This window comes from Nicotiana tomentosiformis, chromosome 6 (assembly GCF_000390325.3).
Source record: "Nicotiana tomentosiformis chromosome 6, ASM39032v3, whole genome shotgun sequence".
NCBI lineage: Eukaryota > Viridiplantae > Streptophyta > Magnoliopsida > Solanales > Solanaceae > Nicotiana > Nicotiana tomentosiformis.
In genome coordinates, this window is record NC_090817.1 from 21,571,488 (window position 1) to 21,590,906 (window position 19,419).

Genomic DNA, 19,419 nt, shown 5'->3' on the forward strand with positions numbered 1-19,419 from the left:
CCGAAATGCATGTCATGATCATTAGAGCCAGCTTATTCATTCAGATAAGTCTCTTTTCAATTTTTCTTCAAATAGTCATCTCAGTTTTTTTTTATTATTCCTAATTCTCGAAGTCACTTCACTTCGTTTCTTTTGGGTCTATTTTTCTAAGTCTCTGTCAAATTAGTCTTTTGTTAAGCAAGTAAGAAAGGACTTCAAAGCTCATTACCGGCTTTTTATTTGCACCAAGCGATTTGGCCAGGCACATTCCAAGTGACATGGTTTAGAATGAGCAATGCGATGGTAACTGAAGTTCAGTTGGTCAAGTGATTCGTGAATTTGTAGGAAATGCAAAGGTTCTACAGTTGTCAGAATGAAAGTGTTATACGACGAGTTGAGTGTAAGGGATTCAAGTCATTCAGAGGTTTTGTGTTCGAGGTCCGATTGAAAGGTCAAACAATTCTTCGTAGCCCGAAGCAACTAATCAGAATGAAGCAGGATAGTGGCAGAAGCAGAAACCTTCAGCAAGGATGCCACAAACTAACCGCCACAATTTCAAACTGACAAAATTTTCTTTGTCTTAAGCAGGGGAAAGAAATCTTATTTGCTGTGCTAGGAATTCCCCATGAGGAAAATATGTTCCAGATAAGTTCAGTCTTAAGTTTTGAGGACCCTCCTGGATAATGGGATCTAGTTTTAAGTTTTCAGGACCCTCCTGGATAATGGGATGCAACTAACAATCAATGAATGTTCCTGGTACAAACTGGGGCAGAAAATTTTCTCTGTTATGTCTATGTTGTCATATTGCAGGCGCCCACCTGGAAAACGAGGGAATTCATTTCAAGTTTTAAGTCAACATCAGGCGCCCACCTGGAGAACGAGGGAATTTATTTAAAGTTTTAAGTCAGCATGCACCCACCTGGAGAATGAGGGAATTTATTTTAAGTTCAAGTAAGTCAGCAGGCACCCACCTGGAGAATGAGGGAATTTATTTCAAGTTTTAAGTCAACGTCAGGCGCCCACCTGGAGAACGAGGGAATTTATTTAAAGTTTTAAGTCATCAGGCGCCCACCTGGAGAACGAGGGAATTCATTTTAGTTTTAAGTAATCAGGCGCCCACCTGGAGAATGAGGGAAGTCATTTCAAGTATAAGTCGTCAGGCGCCCACCTGGAGAATGAGGGAATTCATTTCAAGTTTTAAGTCAATATCAGGCGCCCACCTGGAGAACGAGGGAATTTATTTAAAATTTTAAGTCAGCAGGCACCCACCTGGAGAATGAGGGAATTTATTTTAAGTTCAAGTAAGTCAACAGGCACCCACCTGGAGAATGAGGGAATTTATTTCAAGTTTTAAGTCAACGTCAGACGCCCACCTGGAGAACGAGGGAATTTATTTAAAGTTTTAAGTCATCAGGCGCCCACCTGGAGAACGAGGGAATTCATTTCAGTTTTAAGTAATTAGGCGCCCACCTGGAAAATGAGGGAATTCATTTCAAGTTTTAAGTCAACATCAGGCACCCACCTAGAGAACGCGGGAATTTATTTAAAGTTTTAAGTTAGCAGGCGCCCACCTGGAGAACGAGGGAATTCATTTCAGTTTTAAGTCAGCAAGCGCCCACCTGGAAAATGAGGGAATTTATTTCAAGTTTTTAAGTCACAAGGCGTCCACCTGGAGAACGAGGGAATTAATTTCAAGTTTTAAGTCAGGAGGCGCCTACTTGGAAAACGAGGGAATTTATTTCAAGTTTTTAAGTCATCAGGCGCCCACCTGGAGAACGAGGGGATTCATTTCAGTTTTAAGTAATCAGGCGCCCACCTGGAGAATGAGGGAAGTCATTTCAAGTGTAAGTCATCAGGCGCCCACCTGGAGAACGAGGGAATTCATTTTAAGTTCAAGTTAGTCATGAGGCGCCCACCTGGAGAGCGAAGGAATTCATTTCAGTTTTAAGTCATCAGGCGCCCACCTGGAGAATGAGGGAATTCATTTCAAGTGTAAGTCGTCAGGCGCCCACCTGGAGAATGAGGGAATTTATTTCGAGTTTTAAGTCATCAGGCGCCCACCTGGAGAACGAGGGAAGCCATTTGAGGATTCAATTCTAGTTAGAAGTAGCAGAAGCTCACCTCAAGAATACGAGCTGATAGTCCGAGATGACCAAAGGAAGAAGTCTCAATCCAGAAAAAAAAGAAAAAAAAGAAGTGAATCCAAAATGCAGAAGTAGATGAAAAGATATGGGCTGCTCAAGACATGATTGAAGTCGCAAGCTTTGCATGTCCCATCTTGATCCGAAAAGCTGAAGAAGAAAGAACTAGCACCTGCAGTTAGCAAACATCAAGGTCCAAGTCAAAAGTCCGCATGAAGAACCATTCAAGACTCAAGATCAAGCTTCAGAAGACTCATAGATAGGAATCTTGTAACTCGTAGCTGATAGGCTTAGTTAGTTTCTTTTTCATTTTGACTTTGGTGTAATAGGGAGCTCAGCAAGAAAGAGCAACAGCAGCAACAACAACAGTGAAATCACAGCTTCTCGATAGTTCCAGCTACCAAAACTTCCAGAACTACACTGACCTGGTTCCTCCATAGCCGAGGATATGTAGGCAACCTCGGAAGCAAGGTTCGGTCAAACGTTTTCAAAATGCTTCCATGGAGTATACAAACGGTCAAAAATCGCTCGTATTTGCTCAATGTATCTTTGCCCGAAAACTCTTCGTGTTTCCAAGCAAAGAGGGGCAGCTGTGAGCACGTGATTTTTGCCCGACTAAAATATTCCTATAGAAATTCACAAATAGATTTTTTCTTAATTGTTTTTAGTTTTTGTAGAATTCGTAGGATTTTTGGTTAATTGTTGCTTGCATTTAGTTGCATATTTAACATTCTAAAATCATAAGAAAAATACTAAAATGGCTAAAGTATTTCGTGCATAACATTTTAGGTCTAGTTGCATTTAGGATTTAATTGCATGAGTTAATTGCATTATTAAACGAAAATCAAAAAATATATATACATATGAGTCATTTTTACATTTTTAGCTTTAAATTACAAATTAGTAATTCTTCTTTCATTAGTCTAAATTAATTAATTATGGTAAAATAGATAACTAGGTTTATTTCTACAAATTAGATTGATTTAAGATTTAATTTAGGTTTTAATTAATTTTATTAGGATTTAAAATCAAGAAAAAAGAAAAGAAAGAAAGAAAACCCGTTTTGGTCTCAAATTTGGGCCAAAACAATTTTGGCCCAAACAATTACCCGAAATCCGCCCAACCCAACACCTACAAACCTCCTCACCCGGCCCAGCCTCGTCACTTAACCGAAACGACGTCGTTTTGTTAACAACGATCTCAGCCGTTGATCTCCTTCGATCGAACGGCCCGTAACTCCCTCCTTTAACCCTTATATCTGTCGGATTCCCCCCCTCCCCCAAAACCCTAGAGACCCATCTCATTTTCCTCTCCCTCTCTTTCACTCACCAAACCCTAGCCGCCCCCCAAACCCCTCGTCTCTCTCCCTCAAACTCACTCAAACCCTAGTCGCCCAGAATCCCCACGCTGGCGGCGCCACTCCAAATCCTCTCAAACTCGCACCCTATAACCCTCATACCCTCCTAATCCCTAATCCCCCATCAATTTTATCAAAAAATCCCATCAAAATTAGCGAGTCCTAGATCTAAAATTCCAGAAAAACCCTAGTCTGGTTTATTTCTAAATTACTTTGGTGTTTCTGTTTATTTTAGTTCAAGACTCACATGCATCGAGTAATCTTGTTGAGAGCATTTATTTTAGGCTAGTATCGACCCGTTTCGAAGTTACCGGAGTCCGGTCCTTTCATCGATTCGCAGCTAGAGTTCATCATTTTCACTGCTTATCGGGTTGTTTCGTTTACTCATTTCTTTAGCGTTTAAATTAGTATTCTTTTTCCTCATTTGTTCCGGCTCTGTATTTTTCTTGTTTGTTTTTGTTTTGTTGTTTTTCCTTCTTTCTTCTTTTCTGTCAGTCGGTTAATTAAACTCCGTCGTTAATCGCATGCTCAATTAGTTCAACTGATAAACTGATTTAGATTAATCAAAAGTTAAGTATTTAGTAAAATCTCTGATTTTATTTGAAATTCCAATATGGCATATGTTGTTTCATTTGTGGGCTGTTTTTCTTTAAGGTCAAATCTAGGCTTGGTTTTGGGCCATTTAGGTCACAACATTTGGCCCAAGCCTAAGCAGATAGTCTGTTTCTAGAAGGGACAGTTGGCATTTTTCAGTTGGAAAAAGATTCCCTCCCCTCGTCTATTCTTCCCTGAATTCACGCTGACATATTCCTTCCCCCCAACAGACCTTCTCTGATTTTAGATAGCCTATATATACACCCTTCACACAGAGACGAAGGGTGAATTTTTTTTAGATTGAGTTTTATTCCTCTCAAATACAATCGGGAATAGACAGATTTTAGGGAGAATTCTTTAAAATTGAATCTTCTTCTCATTTTCTGAGATGGATTTCTTCTAGAGAATACTGGAAATTCCCAGATTTAAGGCTGTTTTTCTCTGGTTTGCTGCTGCTGTTGACTAGCTGTGTTTGAGGCTCAGCTTTAAGGCTAGGATTGTTGCTTGGTTTCCTTGGTTGCTACTCAGTTCTGCTGGTTGTTATTTCTCTCTTGGCCTTTATTTGGCTCTTCAGCTGGTCTATCTGTTGTTAGGTATTTATCACAATTCTATACATTGGTTATGCTTCAAAAGGGATTGCTAATTTTCTCTTTGTTGACTTATCACTGTGTTTTTGATGTATTGACTTAAATCCTAATGTATTTAAATAGTTTCTTATTGCTGATATTTTTTTTAGGGCAGATTTAGTTCGTTCATAATGACATGTTGCATGTTTCAGCCTTGTATGTCTGGTTTGTTAGTTCTAAATGTTGTTTAAGTTGTTTTGCTTGGATTGACCATTTGTATTGCTTTTTGTTTTCTTCCTACTGCTGTTAATATACATTCTCAAGAAAAAATGACTTTGTTTGGATGAGACTACCAGCAGTACCTTAGTCAAACCTGAACATGTGGGCCATTTGATTTGCCAAACAGTTTATGAAGAATAGCCCAATGGCTATTTCTTCGTAAGTTTGGGAGAGTAATTGGAAGCAGAAGTCCTCAGGTAGGAAGCTCAGGCTCACGTTAGGCATTATGTTGTGTAATAAAGGGCTTCATAAGCAAAGTGCCCTTGATAACAATAGTTAAGTCTTCTGTAACGTTAAGTTTGAGGGTTGCCTGCTGATGAATGATTTGTACAAGATTTGTTTTGAAAAGGTTTGTAATAATTCATGAATTCAGCTACTGTAATCAATAGCTATGGAGTAGGTTATCTTTGTAAATTTAACCTCTAATTTAGCTTTACACATGGTTTCGAAATTTGGGTGAATGATGTTCTTCTCCAGATTTCGTCTTAACAGGGACTTCATAAATGGGCCAAACTTATAACTTGGGTCAGTTGGGAGTCCTTTGAACGAGTCTGGACCTTAGGCCGTTGGGCCTGGGGTATGGAGCCCAGTAATAGGGCCTGATCGTGTATTTGTTCAGAGCTGGTGTAGCCGAAGTATTATTATACTAGTGTTGCGAATTTAGAATGTACTTGTGCTGTAAATTTGAATCAAGTTCGATAATTCTCTTGGTTGGCTGTCGGTTATCTCATAAATTAAATTGAGTTGATAACATGTTAGTTTATAATTCCATATAATGTTTGCTTCTGGAAATTAAATGTCATCTTGAATAGTCTAAAACCCTTAGGAAAGAATGATCTGGCTCTTACAGTATATCTCCATAACGTTTGTACCTCACATGCAATCTCGAACTTTAGGATAATCAAACCATGAATATGCATAGTTTTGCTTTAGGCGCGATTAATAATAAATCATCGTGACTATGGATACGATTCCCGTGGCATAGTTATGATACGTAACCCCAATTCGAGTGTGCTTTTCACGTGACTCGACCACAACTTCAAACAATAATAAAAACAAGCATGTCGTAAATTGCGGGTACATTTCATGTGGCGTGGTTTGCAACGTGTGCCAAAATGACAAGTGTACGACATCGTGACTTGTTCCAAACATAATTCCATAAACAATTAAAAGCGGTTAGAAGATAAACAATGTACCGTAAGTTTCAAATATGTAATAAATCATATAATTAGGCCAAATTATTAATAGTTGAGCGACCGTGCTAAAACCACGGAACTCGGAAGTGCCTCACACCTTCTCCCGGGTTAACAGAATTTCTTACCCAGTTTTCTATATTCACGGACCATAAATAGAGTCAAATTTCCTCGATTTAGGATTTAAAATAAACCGGTGACTTGGGACACCATAAATTATTCCAAGTGGCGACTCTGATAAATAAATAATCCCATTTCGATTAATGTCACTTAAATTGGAAAAACTCCCCTATCCCCCCCCCCCTTCGAGAAAAAGAAGGTGTGACAGCTCTGGCGACTCTGCTGGGGACAAGAATCCAGAATCTCTGGTTTAGGGTTCAGAATTCGAGCTTAGATGATTGTTATACTTGGCTTTTGTTGATTGTCTGATATTACATGTTTGGGCCTAGTGTGCTAATTGCCTCTCATTACTGCTTTGATATTTTGTGAATTGTATACAAACTGTTACGACACCCATCTTCTATTTGAGTCTTCTAAATCTTCTGAGAAGTGTGCGCTTCGCGTGGCTTCTTTTCTGTTAGAGTCATATCCTAATTTTAGAACGAGGTTCGGATAAGTTGCAAAGCCGGTGAAGCTTCTGTATTCCCGGTATGTTTCCCCCCCCGGCTCGAGTTGTCCGCTCGGGTAAGCCAGGTCTAGAACAATACACCCAGGATTTAAACTTAGAATAACACAACCTCATGCCGGATCCCTAGTAGGAACGTTTGTTTGCATCACGTGCATTTGACTTTGGGACTCAACACATGGGTTGGGTCCGTCCAGGACAGGTGTACCCAAATTAAAAAACCATCATGATGTATTACTTCCTACTTGTGTATTCATTTGCTTCGGGTTGTATGTTGACCGACTTCTAGAATAGGGAAAGAAAATCAAGAAGAAAAAAAACAAGAGTGAGGTAGGTATTTGAAACATTTCGAAATTCTGCCGAAATTTTGAAAAAAAAAGGAGAGAAAATAAGCCAATGTTTCAAAGGTCATGTTTCCTCAGTTCCGTCAAAACTGGATGAACTACGCGGGTCTGATTCTCACCGGATGTGAGATACGTAGGCAAACTTCATCGGTTCCGGCCCACAATTTTCAAAAAATCCAAAAATATTTTCCTTTACTTCCTTATTTAGAAAGTCTTTTTTTTAGACCCCAATTTTAAAAAAATACAAAAACATTTTCCTTTTAATTTCTTCTCAAAATCCAAAAATATTTTCATTCTTCTTTCGAAAATTGAAAAGAAAATTCAAGATTCAAAAATATTTTTTTTTCTTTAGAAGTATTTCTTTCATAAATTCAAAATAAAATTCTAAAAATCTAAAAATATTTCCTTTCTTATTTAGAAGTTTTTCTTTCGAAATTTCGGAAAAAAAAATCGAAATACAAAAAATATTTTCTTTCTTCTTTAAAAGTCTTTATTTTCAAAAATTCAAAAAAAACTCCATTTTTTATACACTTTATATATAAAATTATATGAAATGTGTATAAATAGCATATATGTATTATATTAGTATAACTACACCTTTCATACAAATGTGCGTACATAATTATACACATTATATATAAAATTCTCAATATTCACCGCAATCACTATAATCTTTCCCGTCCAATTTTGTATAGTACATGTATAATAAATGTATCATCATCGCATAATGTATACACAGTGATTATATAAATATTATATAATAATTATACACTAATTACACTATATATAAATAAAATGGTATTGACAGTAATGGAGGACAACCAATGGCTGGGATTTTGTTCTTCTACGGCAGTAGTCATTTTATTTTCTCTATTTCTCATCTTCTCATAAAATTCATCCAAAAAAGTATCATGCAATACCATATCTAAAAGTGGATAGAAAGCGAAGAAGGCGGCAACCACAGTCAGAATTTTGCGGGAAATTACTTAAACAAAATAGTTTTTTTTCATCTAAGTGAAGGAGGATGAAATTGTAGATAAAATAAAGAGAAAATAAAAAAAATAATTTGGTTTCATTATAGTAGAAGAGAAGAGAAGGAAGAAAAAGGGAGAAGTGAAGAAGGGAGAAGATAAACAAAGAGGAAAAAGATGGAAGTGACTGGTAGGTTGAAAAAGGGAGAAGGTGGGGAGGGAGATGGAGGAGAAGTAGGAGAAAGAATAAAATTTTAGGATTTTGACTATTTATTAAATTGCTAATAAAATTTTAAAAGGATAGCTTGTGTAAAATAGGGACATTATTTTGAGTCGAGTGGCGATAGAGTGATGATTTCTCATGGAAAAATCTAGAACTGGGCCTCCACATTTTCGTGTATTTGTTGCTTGGGCCTCAAAAGGTCCACTAACGGCTAAAGAGAAATAGCACAAAAAGAAACAAAAAAGAAGTCAAGAAAAGGTCTAAAAATAAATCTTGTGATAACGTCGTTAACTACCGTCTTGGAAAACGTGATGGAATTAGGAAAATAGGATATATTATCCACTCCACGTCCATTATTTTGTACATCCCAAGACAAATCGCTGTAATCGCTTGCGTTACGTCACTGCCTTTGAATTGCTCTGTTTTTTATTTTCTCTTTCTTTAAATTAATTAATTTTTCCTAAAAATTGAGTGACCTTATCTGCCAGCCCAATACTGAGATCCTTCGCCTGGTCCGGTGCCCAATTCTCCTCCTAAAGAAAAGGTAAATTAAAACATCCATAAATTATGAAAATTTTGAGAATATTAAAAGGTCATACACAAACTCCTCTTTGTTTTTGCGATGCATATGATGAGCTATAAAGGAATTAATTAGTTAAGATTAACATAGTTTGTTTGTCTATACTTCTTTTTGGACAAAAATATTTTTTTACCCAAAAGTATTTAATTAAGAAAAAAATATTTTTGAGTAGAAGTAAAAGTAGTTATTAAAAAGTAGAAAAAAATATCTTTTTTCAAAAAGTATTTTTTTGAAGAGTACTTTTGAGAAAAATAACTTAAAAGCACTTTTCAAAAGATTGACCAAACACTAATTATTGTACAAAAATATTTCAAATTGATTAACGAAACACAAATTACTTATCACCAAAATAATTTTAAAAAATATACTTTTCAAAATAAGCTAATTTTAAAAGTACAGTCAAACATGCTATAACACGGTATATATGGCATTGAGCTCAAGGGGAGCTTGATGAAAAAGATTTAAATTTAATTTAAATAACATTTGATTAATAATATTCTTTCATAATAATGAAATTAGTTACATAAAAATAAGATTGACAAACTGTTAGACAAGTTAAATTATAGTCCATAATCCATATAACATATTTAATTTTATATTATCGTTGCGTATAAATTAAAAATTCATTATGAAATACTTTTCCGTGGAAAAGAGCCCAAAATACTAGTAATAGATAAATCTACCCTGACACGCCGCAAAACAAAAAAGCCAGATCGGACCATTTTTCCAGTAAAGTAATTCACCGCAAGCTACTCAGAAATTGCCTTTCCCCACTTGACTTTCCAATTTATGAAATCAAGATCAATACATTTCACACATATATATACACAACAAACACAATATCATTACCTTTCTAATCATCATCAAACATATCACAGAAAATTTTCGAGAAAAACGAAAGAGCATTCAAATGGAGAAAGGGAATTCTTCAGCTGTTGCGCGAGGGCGGTTAGCTGTACTTTCAGCTCACCTCGCCGCTTCAGTCAATCTCTCCGATTCCAAACTTTTAGAAACTTCCGTTGTATCCGCCACTTCCGTCGTTGCGCCGCCGCCGAATCTAAAAGGCGCGTTGACGATTATCGATGAGCGAACCGGTAAGAGGTACCCGGTTCAAGTTTCCGAGGAAGGCACTATCAAAGCCACCGACTTGAAAAAGGTATTCATTAAATCAAATTCCGAATTTCTTTTTAATTTTGATCTCTTTACTTTCTATAATTTTGTAACTACTTTTGCGATAGTGGAAATCTCGGTCCTGTTTTTTTTTAAAATTTAAAACTGAGCTATTATAGACTGCATTAGCTGTGCTTCGGTATCAATAGGAAGCCAAATTTATTAAAAGGCTTTTAAAACTTGTTTCATAAAATATTTACAATAATGAGGCAAGAAAGGACTTGCTTTGTGATCTTTAACTCAATCAAACATGTCAATAGGAATTAGCTAATGCAGAGAAATCGAGTTGATATTAGAAAGTGAAATTGTCAGAAACATGAAAAAGAAATGAATGTACATAGATGAGTTATTGATGTTGATAAAGGATGGATGACTGTCTAAATCAGATCCAGTTTAGATTGTCAACGTTGCGAATTGGACCTTGCCTTCTTTTGTTGATGTCAACAAGGCTTTCTGAAAGTAACGATTCTATCGAGTTTACTTTGGGTAGAGTTGCTTGTCATGCTTGGCCAAATCTATAATTTAAACATATGGTTTAAAGTCTAATATATCTGCTGAGCTCAACTAAGATATATCTTAGTGTGTGTGTGTGTGTATATGCCTCTGGCTATAGGCATCTGTACTACCGGCGTAGCATGTAGATGTTCTCGATTCAGGGATGCTGTAAACCCTGCTTGTTCTGTTTTTCTTAATTTCCAGCAAAGTGCGAGATAGATTATGGAGCTATTTGTCCTAGTATTTTTAAGATTGGGCCAATTGAGCTCAGCAGATATATCTTAGTGCTTGTTTCATGATCTATATCTCATTGGAGCTCTAAATTCCAAATAATTACCCATGTTATCATTTTTGTTTCTTGCCACTGTCAGCCATATTTTTTCCTGAGAATGTTTCCTAACTCCAGATATAATTGTCGTACAGATAACAGCAGGACAAAATGATAAGGGTCTCAAGCTTTATGATCCGGGCTATCTCAACACAGCACCTGTTCGGTCATCAATATGTTATATAGATGGTGATGCTGGTATCCTCAGATATCGAGGTTACCCAATTGAAGAGCTGGCTGAGGGAAGTTCCTTCTTGGAAGTGGCTTATCTTTTGAGTAAGTGCTTCTCATGAAAATCTCTATTCATTTAAATGTCTAATTACAGGTTCCTATGCTATTGCTGGCCCAGATTCATCTTTGAAGCCTTTGTACTTTTTAGTCATTGCCATTGGGGGTATCTGATGTCTAGAGTGATTTCTGAATGGATTTTGCAATCTCTTGAAACTTTTCGTAACTGTAGCTTTTTGATTATCAAATAATTGAGCAAGGTTTAAAAAGATTGTAATAGTGGTGAAGGTTTCTCTGAGTTTTAATGACAAATGGGAAAAAGTATGAATATTTGCTCAAGACTATGGCGTTTGAATAGAAATAAGATCAGATCCGCGCATCACGAGTCAATTGGATAGACGTAAAGAATCAGCTTGAGGTAGATAACTTTGACAATTTCAAACTTTCTAGGAGCTTTTTGAAGGAATAGAAAAGCATATGTCTAGGTATGAAACTCCGTAGGTGTTAAATTTCGAATCAAGCTGTAATGCTATAGAACTTTGGAGTTATAAACTGAGAAAATAGTAGGCAGTTCCGATAAACCTCCTTACCCTGGGGGAGGTTGTCCACTGGTTGTCTGGTCTGGGCCCACCAAGGGTGCACTGTGGATGCATACTTGTTCTGCTTTGATCAAGCTGAAACATTTTGAACTACGAAGCATGTTTTGCATATTTTACTTAATTATATTCTTCATATGACAACCTGAGTAAACCTATAGTACTCACACTCTATCACTAGTCCCTGCCTTCGCCTCTTCTTTCCATGGCTGATAACTCACATTAGTCTTACTTACCAAAAAAAAAGAGAGATACATCAATCCCTGCATTATCTTTTTCTGCATACTTCCACGCTTATCACATGCTTTCTAAACTTCAGCACTTATTCGGTTATTCCCATTACTGAGCCTTTTTGCTTCCATTCACAATGAACTTCTTTCAGCTATACATGCAGAGGAAAACTAATGTTGCTCGAACTCCCCCCCCCCCCCCCCCCCCCCCCCAAAAAAAAAAAGAAAAAAAAGAAAAAACCCACAAAACAAAAATAGCAGATCCATACATCTGACTTATCTGTTTGATTTATCTTTTCGTTTGTGTTTATTGAAATTTGCAGTGTATGGTAATTTACCATCTGAGAACCAGTTGGCAGATTGGGAGTTCACAGTTTCACAACATTCAGCAGTTCCACAAGGAATCTTGGTGCGCTCATATTTTAGTTTTCTAAGAAAGCTTGAGTTATAATGGATTCAAATATTTGTCACTCGCAAAATGCTCTCCATGACTTGAAGACAGGAACATCCTTGGATTGTACTTAAATGATGAACTTATAGTGCTTCTGCACTTATTAGCTATTGTCTGCAACATTTTCCCTCTCATAAATTTCGTGGTCTTGGAGTATGAAACTTGTGAAACCCCATGGGCATTTCACCTACTGTACATGTTTGGTCAGTCACTACATCTTCCAAAATGGTCACTGAAAACTTATGACAAGAGGGAAAGCCTTTTGTCCGGTAGGTGTAACTACTGCAATCTTTGCCGAGATGGAAGAGACACTGATACTATGTGAAATAGAAAGAAAGGAAAAAATCTTATTGAATTGGTTGTAAAGAACATACAAGAAAGCTCCTTAAATAGGAGTTTCAGCTACTAGAAATACGCAAGTTTAGCCTTACATGAAATAAGAAAAGTTCCCTAACTACCAGAATCTATAATTTTGGCACAAAGATTAAGAACACTCCATACTATTAAACTAGGCATATCCCTCAAAATAACTGCATTAAATTCTCTTAGTTCTTAACACCCTTCACTAGTAGAAGGAGAATGTAAGTGCAAGCCTGCAAGGGGAGGAAGAAGTACTTCTATTAGATTTTCACATCATCAGTATTTATGTGATTATGTTTTATGTTTCTTTGTATATATCGATATCAGTTTTTTTTTTTTATTTTTTTTTGATTTGCACCGGGTGTCCGAGTCTCTTTGAGCCCCGACTAATCCCGGGGGTGCACAGGCCCTCGGCAAGGAGTTTCCCGCAAGTGCACCACGGTTAATTCAGGTTTTACCCAGTCCGATGGCCCTCAGAAATTGTTTGCACCCAGTGGGTTTCGAACTTGAGACCTTGAAAGGGAGCAAACCCCAAGGCTCAAGTCAATTGCCACCAGGCCAACCCCTGAGGGTTAATGTCAGTTGTTTAAATATGGTCATTTATGGTCATACCTTATGTCCTTTAAACAGTTCTGGAAAATCCTTTTTTTAAAAGTTTATGCTGTTGAGTGTTCGGTGTTGGGTTCCTGCTTTTTGTTGGAGTCCAAAAAAATCTGAACCAATTGCAATTTTGTGATGCAGGATATTATACATTCGATGCCCCATGATGCTCATCCAATGGGTGTTCTTGTCAGTGCAATGAGTGCTCTTTCTGTCTTTCATCCTGATGCCAATCCAGCTCTGAGAGTAAGCAACATTTTCAAATATTCCACCTCGTGTAGCCTCTTCTCCCTCTTTGCTATGATGCACCATATGTGGAAGTGTTTGACCAATGTATAATCTGTAGCCAAAGCTTCTCTGATTTACCTAAATTCATTGCGATCTCATTTTGGTTCCCTGAGATGAACTTAGTTTCTTAGTTCCAATTAAGGGACATTGCTTCATCATGATTGTCTTACCACCAAGAAGATTACTAGCTTCTCGATATTTAGAGAGTTCAATGTAGGTTTCTGATGAGAATGCTTGTCAAATTTTTTGTCTAGGTGTCTCTCTAAGAGTTGACAGTAACGCGAATAATAATTTGAAAGTTAGCTTCTTATTATCCTAGTGAGAGTTGAACAAAGGGGTTCATGATGAAATGTTATAATTGCCACCTTGAAATGTTTCAGAACTTAAAGCGAAATTTGTTTTCATATATTTTGTGAAGAAGCATGTTTTATCTTTTTTCTGTTTGTTCTTTTGGGGGTATATTGGAACAGCTATTTGTCTAAACCCTCTCTTCTGCTCAATTTCATACTGTAGTTTAAATTGCTCTCTCTTGTCCCCACCTGAAGTTTCTTTGTAGTTGGCAAGAGGGTATCTGTTAGAGCTACTAGTGTTGCCCACCATTTTGCCGGTTAGAATCTGAAAAACATCCCAACTCTTTCTTTCTTCTTTCTTTCAGCAAATGGAAAAGAAACCATATCTATTCTCATAGCTCGAGTTGGATAACTCAAATAGTTCAAAGGAAAATCTTAAGGCATCTTTGTATATGGATCGGAAGAAGTGTCTCTTACACAAAGTTGAACAATTAAATATCCTAACTGGCCCTTCCTCCAGTTTGGATGATCATTTAGCTTCCTTTATAAGCTAACAAGACAACATAACTTATTTTTTGGTGTACAATGTAAATTGCTTCTCTTGGTCTGCTTAGTGGTCCATCTCAATGGAAAAAGAAATACTATTAAAGACACTTCTTAAGCCTGAATTTTGGTCATTAAGAAGCAAAATTCTCAACTAAGGGTTGAGAGATCACAAATTGATTTACGTGCTGAATTTTTGGAATTTTTTGATCAGAGTTGTAACTAGTTGGGAGCTTGCTCCTCATCTTCTGTACATTTGCTAGTACCCTCTTGGTACTACTTTATTAATGAAATTTTACTACCTTATCAAAATAAAAATGATTTACGTTCTGAATTAGATCCTTCTGAATTTTGACCGATTTTAATGATAGCTGGACAGCAAGCATTTGAATTGCACCATTTTATTTCATGATTCTGATCATTTGTCTTTGTTCATGCAGGGGCAGGATATATACAAGTCTAAACAAGTGAGAGATAAACAAATAGTCCGGATCCTTGGCAAGGTTATTTTCCTTTCCTTCATCTATTTTTTCTTTGATTGTCTGAACTTCTGATATTTTGAACTATGATATCGCATTAAAGTTTGATGTATGTGCTTTGTGATCTTCATCAACTGAGTGTTAAGTACTAAGTAGTAATAAGCATTCTATTTGTCGTATTTGCAGGCACCTACAATTGCTGCAGCTGCTTACTTAAGAATGGCTGGAAGGCCACCTGTCCTTCCATCTAACAATCTCTCTTATGCAGAGAACTTCTTGTACATGCTAGATTCATTGTATGTTCTGTTGTTCCACTTTGCTTTTTTTGGTTTATGTCCGGAATTCTAAATGATGCCTAAATTGGATAGAAGTAATTATCCTGGTTCTTACTGGCCAGGGAATGATTGTAAATATAGTGGTCATCGTAAAAATCAACGTGTCTGTGGACTTCTCCTTGTTGCATTTGCCATCACATCACTTTCAATTCTTCCGTGTGCAGCCAATAAATTAAATGAATCTTTTTGTTTACCTTACTTACAGAGGTAATAGGTCTTACAAACCCAATCCTCGACTCGCTCGGGTGCTCGACATTCTTTTCATATTACACGCAGAACATGAAATGAATTGCTCTACTGCTGCAGCACGTCATCTTGCTTCAAGGTAGGCATCATTTTGCACAGACAATAGCACTAAGATACACGACTTATATACAAATAATTGTGCATTTGGGGTTGATGTATAAATAAGATACACGCCTTATATACAAATGATTGTGCAGTGGGGTTGATGTATACACAGCTATAGCTGGAGCCGTGGGAGCTTTGTATGGCCCTCTCCATGGGGGTGCGAATGAGGTAAAATATTTCTACAGCAAGTAATGAGCGTATAGGGGAGTTTCAAATTTTATGAGTCCTCTGTATCTTTATGTCTCTCACATGACATTGCGCTGGGTTGTATTGTGCTTGCCTGTGATGTTATTACATGGTTACAGGCTGTGCTGAAGATGCTCAGTGAGATTGGAAGCGTTGAAAATATTCCAGAGTTCATTGAGGGTGTGAAGAACAGGCAAGCATTTTTTGATACTCATTGTTGTAACATCAGAAGATTTGTCTTGTACATTTTTAACCATATGAATTTCCTTATACTTCCGTCCCTTTAGGAAGCGAAAAATGTCTGGTTTTGGGCACCGTGTCTACAAAAATTATGATCCCAGAGCAAAAGTCATTAAGAAGCTTGCCGATGAAGTATTTTCAATTGTTGGTCGGGATCCTTTGATTGAGGTAAGGTTTTCACTTCTTCTAAAAATGATTACTTGGTCTAGCTGGTGTTTCCAAGAGGTCCATTCCATCATTTAAATTGTTTTTGCTAGAATTTTAGAAGTAACATGATATTTTTATCCATGTTTAAGCAATCCTCGTGGACTTCAGATTTTCTCGAATTTCAGGAGAAGAGCTTAAAGCAGTAAAGTTGGTGCAAACCTAATTACATAAAAGATTGTTCCCACTAAAACATTTCATATATGCTAGAAAGAAATAAGTGTGAAGCGAACTTCTCCCAGTTGGTTGCATCCATACTAAAATAAGTATATGCATTGCACGCTCAGGTGGTTTCGGCTTGGTCTTGAGCTAGGTTTTGGTGGTTTTAAACTCACTTTCACACAAAAGCTGATAAAGAAAATTTGAGTTATTTTAGTTATATCACAACTACAACAGTAATAAACCACCTTCCAAATGTTCTTCTATGGTTACCTTCAAACAAGTCTATTAAAATCCATTCTATCTTCTATGGTTACTTGGTTATTCCGGAAGAAGCACTATTTTCTCTTTGTTGTTCAGAAGGTCATTTAAGCTTCTTTTTCCCACTATTTATGGTTCCATAGGAAGTCTTTGTTCTTTCTCCGGCAATTTCAAATTAACAAAAATCAGATCTTTTGGGGTAGCTAAATTTCTATCTTTTGTCACACTAGTTCTACCTCTGATTCGAAGAAGTTATTTCCCTTCGGTTCTTCATTGTAAATTTAACTAAGGGGATTTTTTTTTTTTAATGCCGGATGTTTGACTACATCTTTATCCTACAACGACATCGAGTGTACCTGTTCGCTCTCTTACTATGTGGAAGAGGTGATAGAATCTCGTTTCTCTGAAATATGAAAATTATATATCAAAATTGAGAGATTGGATTGGCTGCGAATTACATATTATGGTAGGTAACACAGAGTCAGGGAGCATTTGATGCCACCACCCAAATTTCTTGTATCTCTACTTCTGGCCGGCTGGTTAATTCTGTACATCTATTAAATCCCATGCATGAGATGATGTGATATGGACTGCTTTCTCTCAATGACCAAATATTTATATGGTTCCCAAAATTTCTCATATTATTTTCAGGTTGCTATTGCTCTGGAAAAAGCCGCACTCTCAGACAAGTACTTTGTAAAAAGGAAGCTGTATCCAAATGTTGATTTCTACTCTGGTTTAATTTACAGGTAAGAACAAAGATAGATGAATCTTTTTGGTATTCAGTATGATAATTCTCTAATGATAATATTTTGTCATGTATTAGGGCAATGGGATTCCCGACGGAATTCTTTCCAGTCTTGTTTGCAGTTCCTAGGATGGCTGGTTACTTGTCTCATTGGCGAGAGTCCCTGGATGATCCTGATACCAAGATAATGAGACCTGCACAGGTAAAATCACTTGGTCTGGCTTTTCAATGTTGGTATAATCAGATTCTGTACAAAGAAGACTATTATTAGCAATTACTAAATTTTATGTTAGCCGCTTAGTACTTGCTTGTGCCAAGTCAAAACCTCGGCTCTTTGGATTTTTCCTCCGTCTCTTGATTGCCTTGGCATCTTAGAAGATCCAGAAAACATAAAGGTGCTCGTTTAGAACCTAATGAATTTTAGGTGGAAGGTCTGATTAGGAACTAATGAGTTTTGGCTACTTTGCTGGACTGCTTATAATTGATTTGTTTGTAGTTCTCTTCTTCTGACTTGTTATCCCCTAGGTAAGTTTGTAGTCCTATAAATTTTTCCCCTTATCGAACTTTGCCGGGTTTATTCACTTAATTTTGTTTCTCTTTCAGGTGTATACTGGTGTATGGATGCGTCACTATATGCCTCTCAAAGAGCGATCACCATATACGGAAACAGACAAGCTTGGTCAAGTGTCTGTCTCCAATGCCACCAAGCGACGTTTGGCTGGTTCAGGGGCCTAGGCTTCTTCATGTTTCAGTTATGTTTAAGAAAAATAAATGGTAAATTTTTTCTGCACGAGGAGTGAACATGGATAGATTCTGACAAACAAAGCAGATATATTCGGATGTTTCCGTTTTAAAATAGCTTAATAAGCTTCTTCACAAGGATACTATTTAACACAAAATTTTATATGTAGTCGTTTTTTACAAAGCCTGTTGGCCGCTAAAAATAAAATGCAATAACCTAAACCTAAAAGAACATCCAAACACCGAGTCCGTTATTGTTACTGCAAAACCGAGTCCAACTCAAAGACACCTTTAAACCATGCTGCTTATATATATGTTTCATGAATTCATTCTTTGCTCTCAAATTTTCTCATAACAGTATGGTCATCTGTCACAACCAAGTATTCAATTTTCACTTAACCGTTTAGTGACTTGTTGCTCCCTATGTGTTGATCCCATCACGAAGAAACATAAAGTATTCAAGGCACACCTTAGGAATAATGAAATGAGATACTGGATTTTCACCATTGGAGTGGACAAGTTATGGAGAGATCTCCGGTTGCTCCAATTTTCTCCCTTCAAATGGCAACTGTGTTTATATTGGGTAAATATAATTCGATGTGACATAGCTACATTCAGTGTTGGAGATGAAAAGTTCACTAGAATGATTTCATTCCCCGATAGAGAATGGGCATTGAGGTTTTCTGAATATACACTACGAATAGTAGAAATAAAGGGACAAGTTGCACTATTAGGTCCTGTATATTTTAAAAAAAAAAGCACAATTGCTTTATATGTTCTCAATGGTACTGGTGAAACTGAGGAATGGGTGAATGCATATAATTGAGCTACCGTCAGAACTCAGAATTAACAAAGACAGGTGGAGGTTGTCTTTTCTCTTTGTTTACCATCAATCCTAAAGGAGAGATTCTATCAATTCCAGACAAGAAGAGTTCGGCCCTCTTTTTATATGACATTGGAAGGAAAGAACGGAAACTAGTTGAGATACATGGAAGTTATGAACGCAAATTCCTTGTGCAGATACAGATTAATTAGTGTATTGCTAAATATTGTGGAGAGTATTTGGCCCTTGAGATTGTCTGAAATGGTAAACTTGAATGCTAAAGGTTGAGGTTCATATGTCCCTTAAGTTATTTTAAGTGCATGCTTTCAAGCCTCAAGGTGACCAAAGTCACAGCATGTAGGTGAATAGAGTTATTCTTTAGCACATATAAAGCCCTCCTTGTATAATGTTATCAGTGTTTATAGTTCCTTTTCTGATTTCATTCAATACAAACATTTCAA

The 19,419-nt window shown here is 36.8% G+C and overlaps 1 protein-coding gene across 1 annotated transcript; it reads left to right on the top strand.

Moving 5' to 3' along the window:
- Positions 1-9,630: 9,630 nt before the first annotated feature.
- LOC104092509 (citrate synthase, glyoxysomal-like) lies at positions 9,631-18,293 on the top strand. Its single transcript, XM_009598122.4, has 13 exons — positions 9,631-10,008; positions 10,941-11,121; positions 12,223-12,308; positions 13,452-13,556; positions 14,872-14,934; positions 15,097-15,206; positions 15,451-15,570; positions 15,689-15,764; positions 15,902-15,975; positions 16,070-16,190; positions 17,298-17,395; positions 17,473-17,596; positions 17,998-18,293. The coding sequence occupies exons 1-13, from the start codon at positions 9,763-9,765 to the stop codon at positions 18,127-18,129; spliced, it is 1,536 nt and encodes a 511-aa protein (XP_009596417.1). The 5' UTR covers positions 9,631-9,762; the 3' UTR covers positions 18,130-18,293.
- Positions 18,294-19,419: the final 1,126 nt, after the last annotated feature.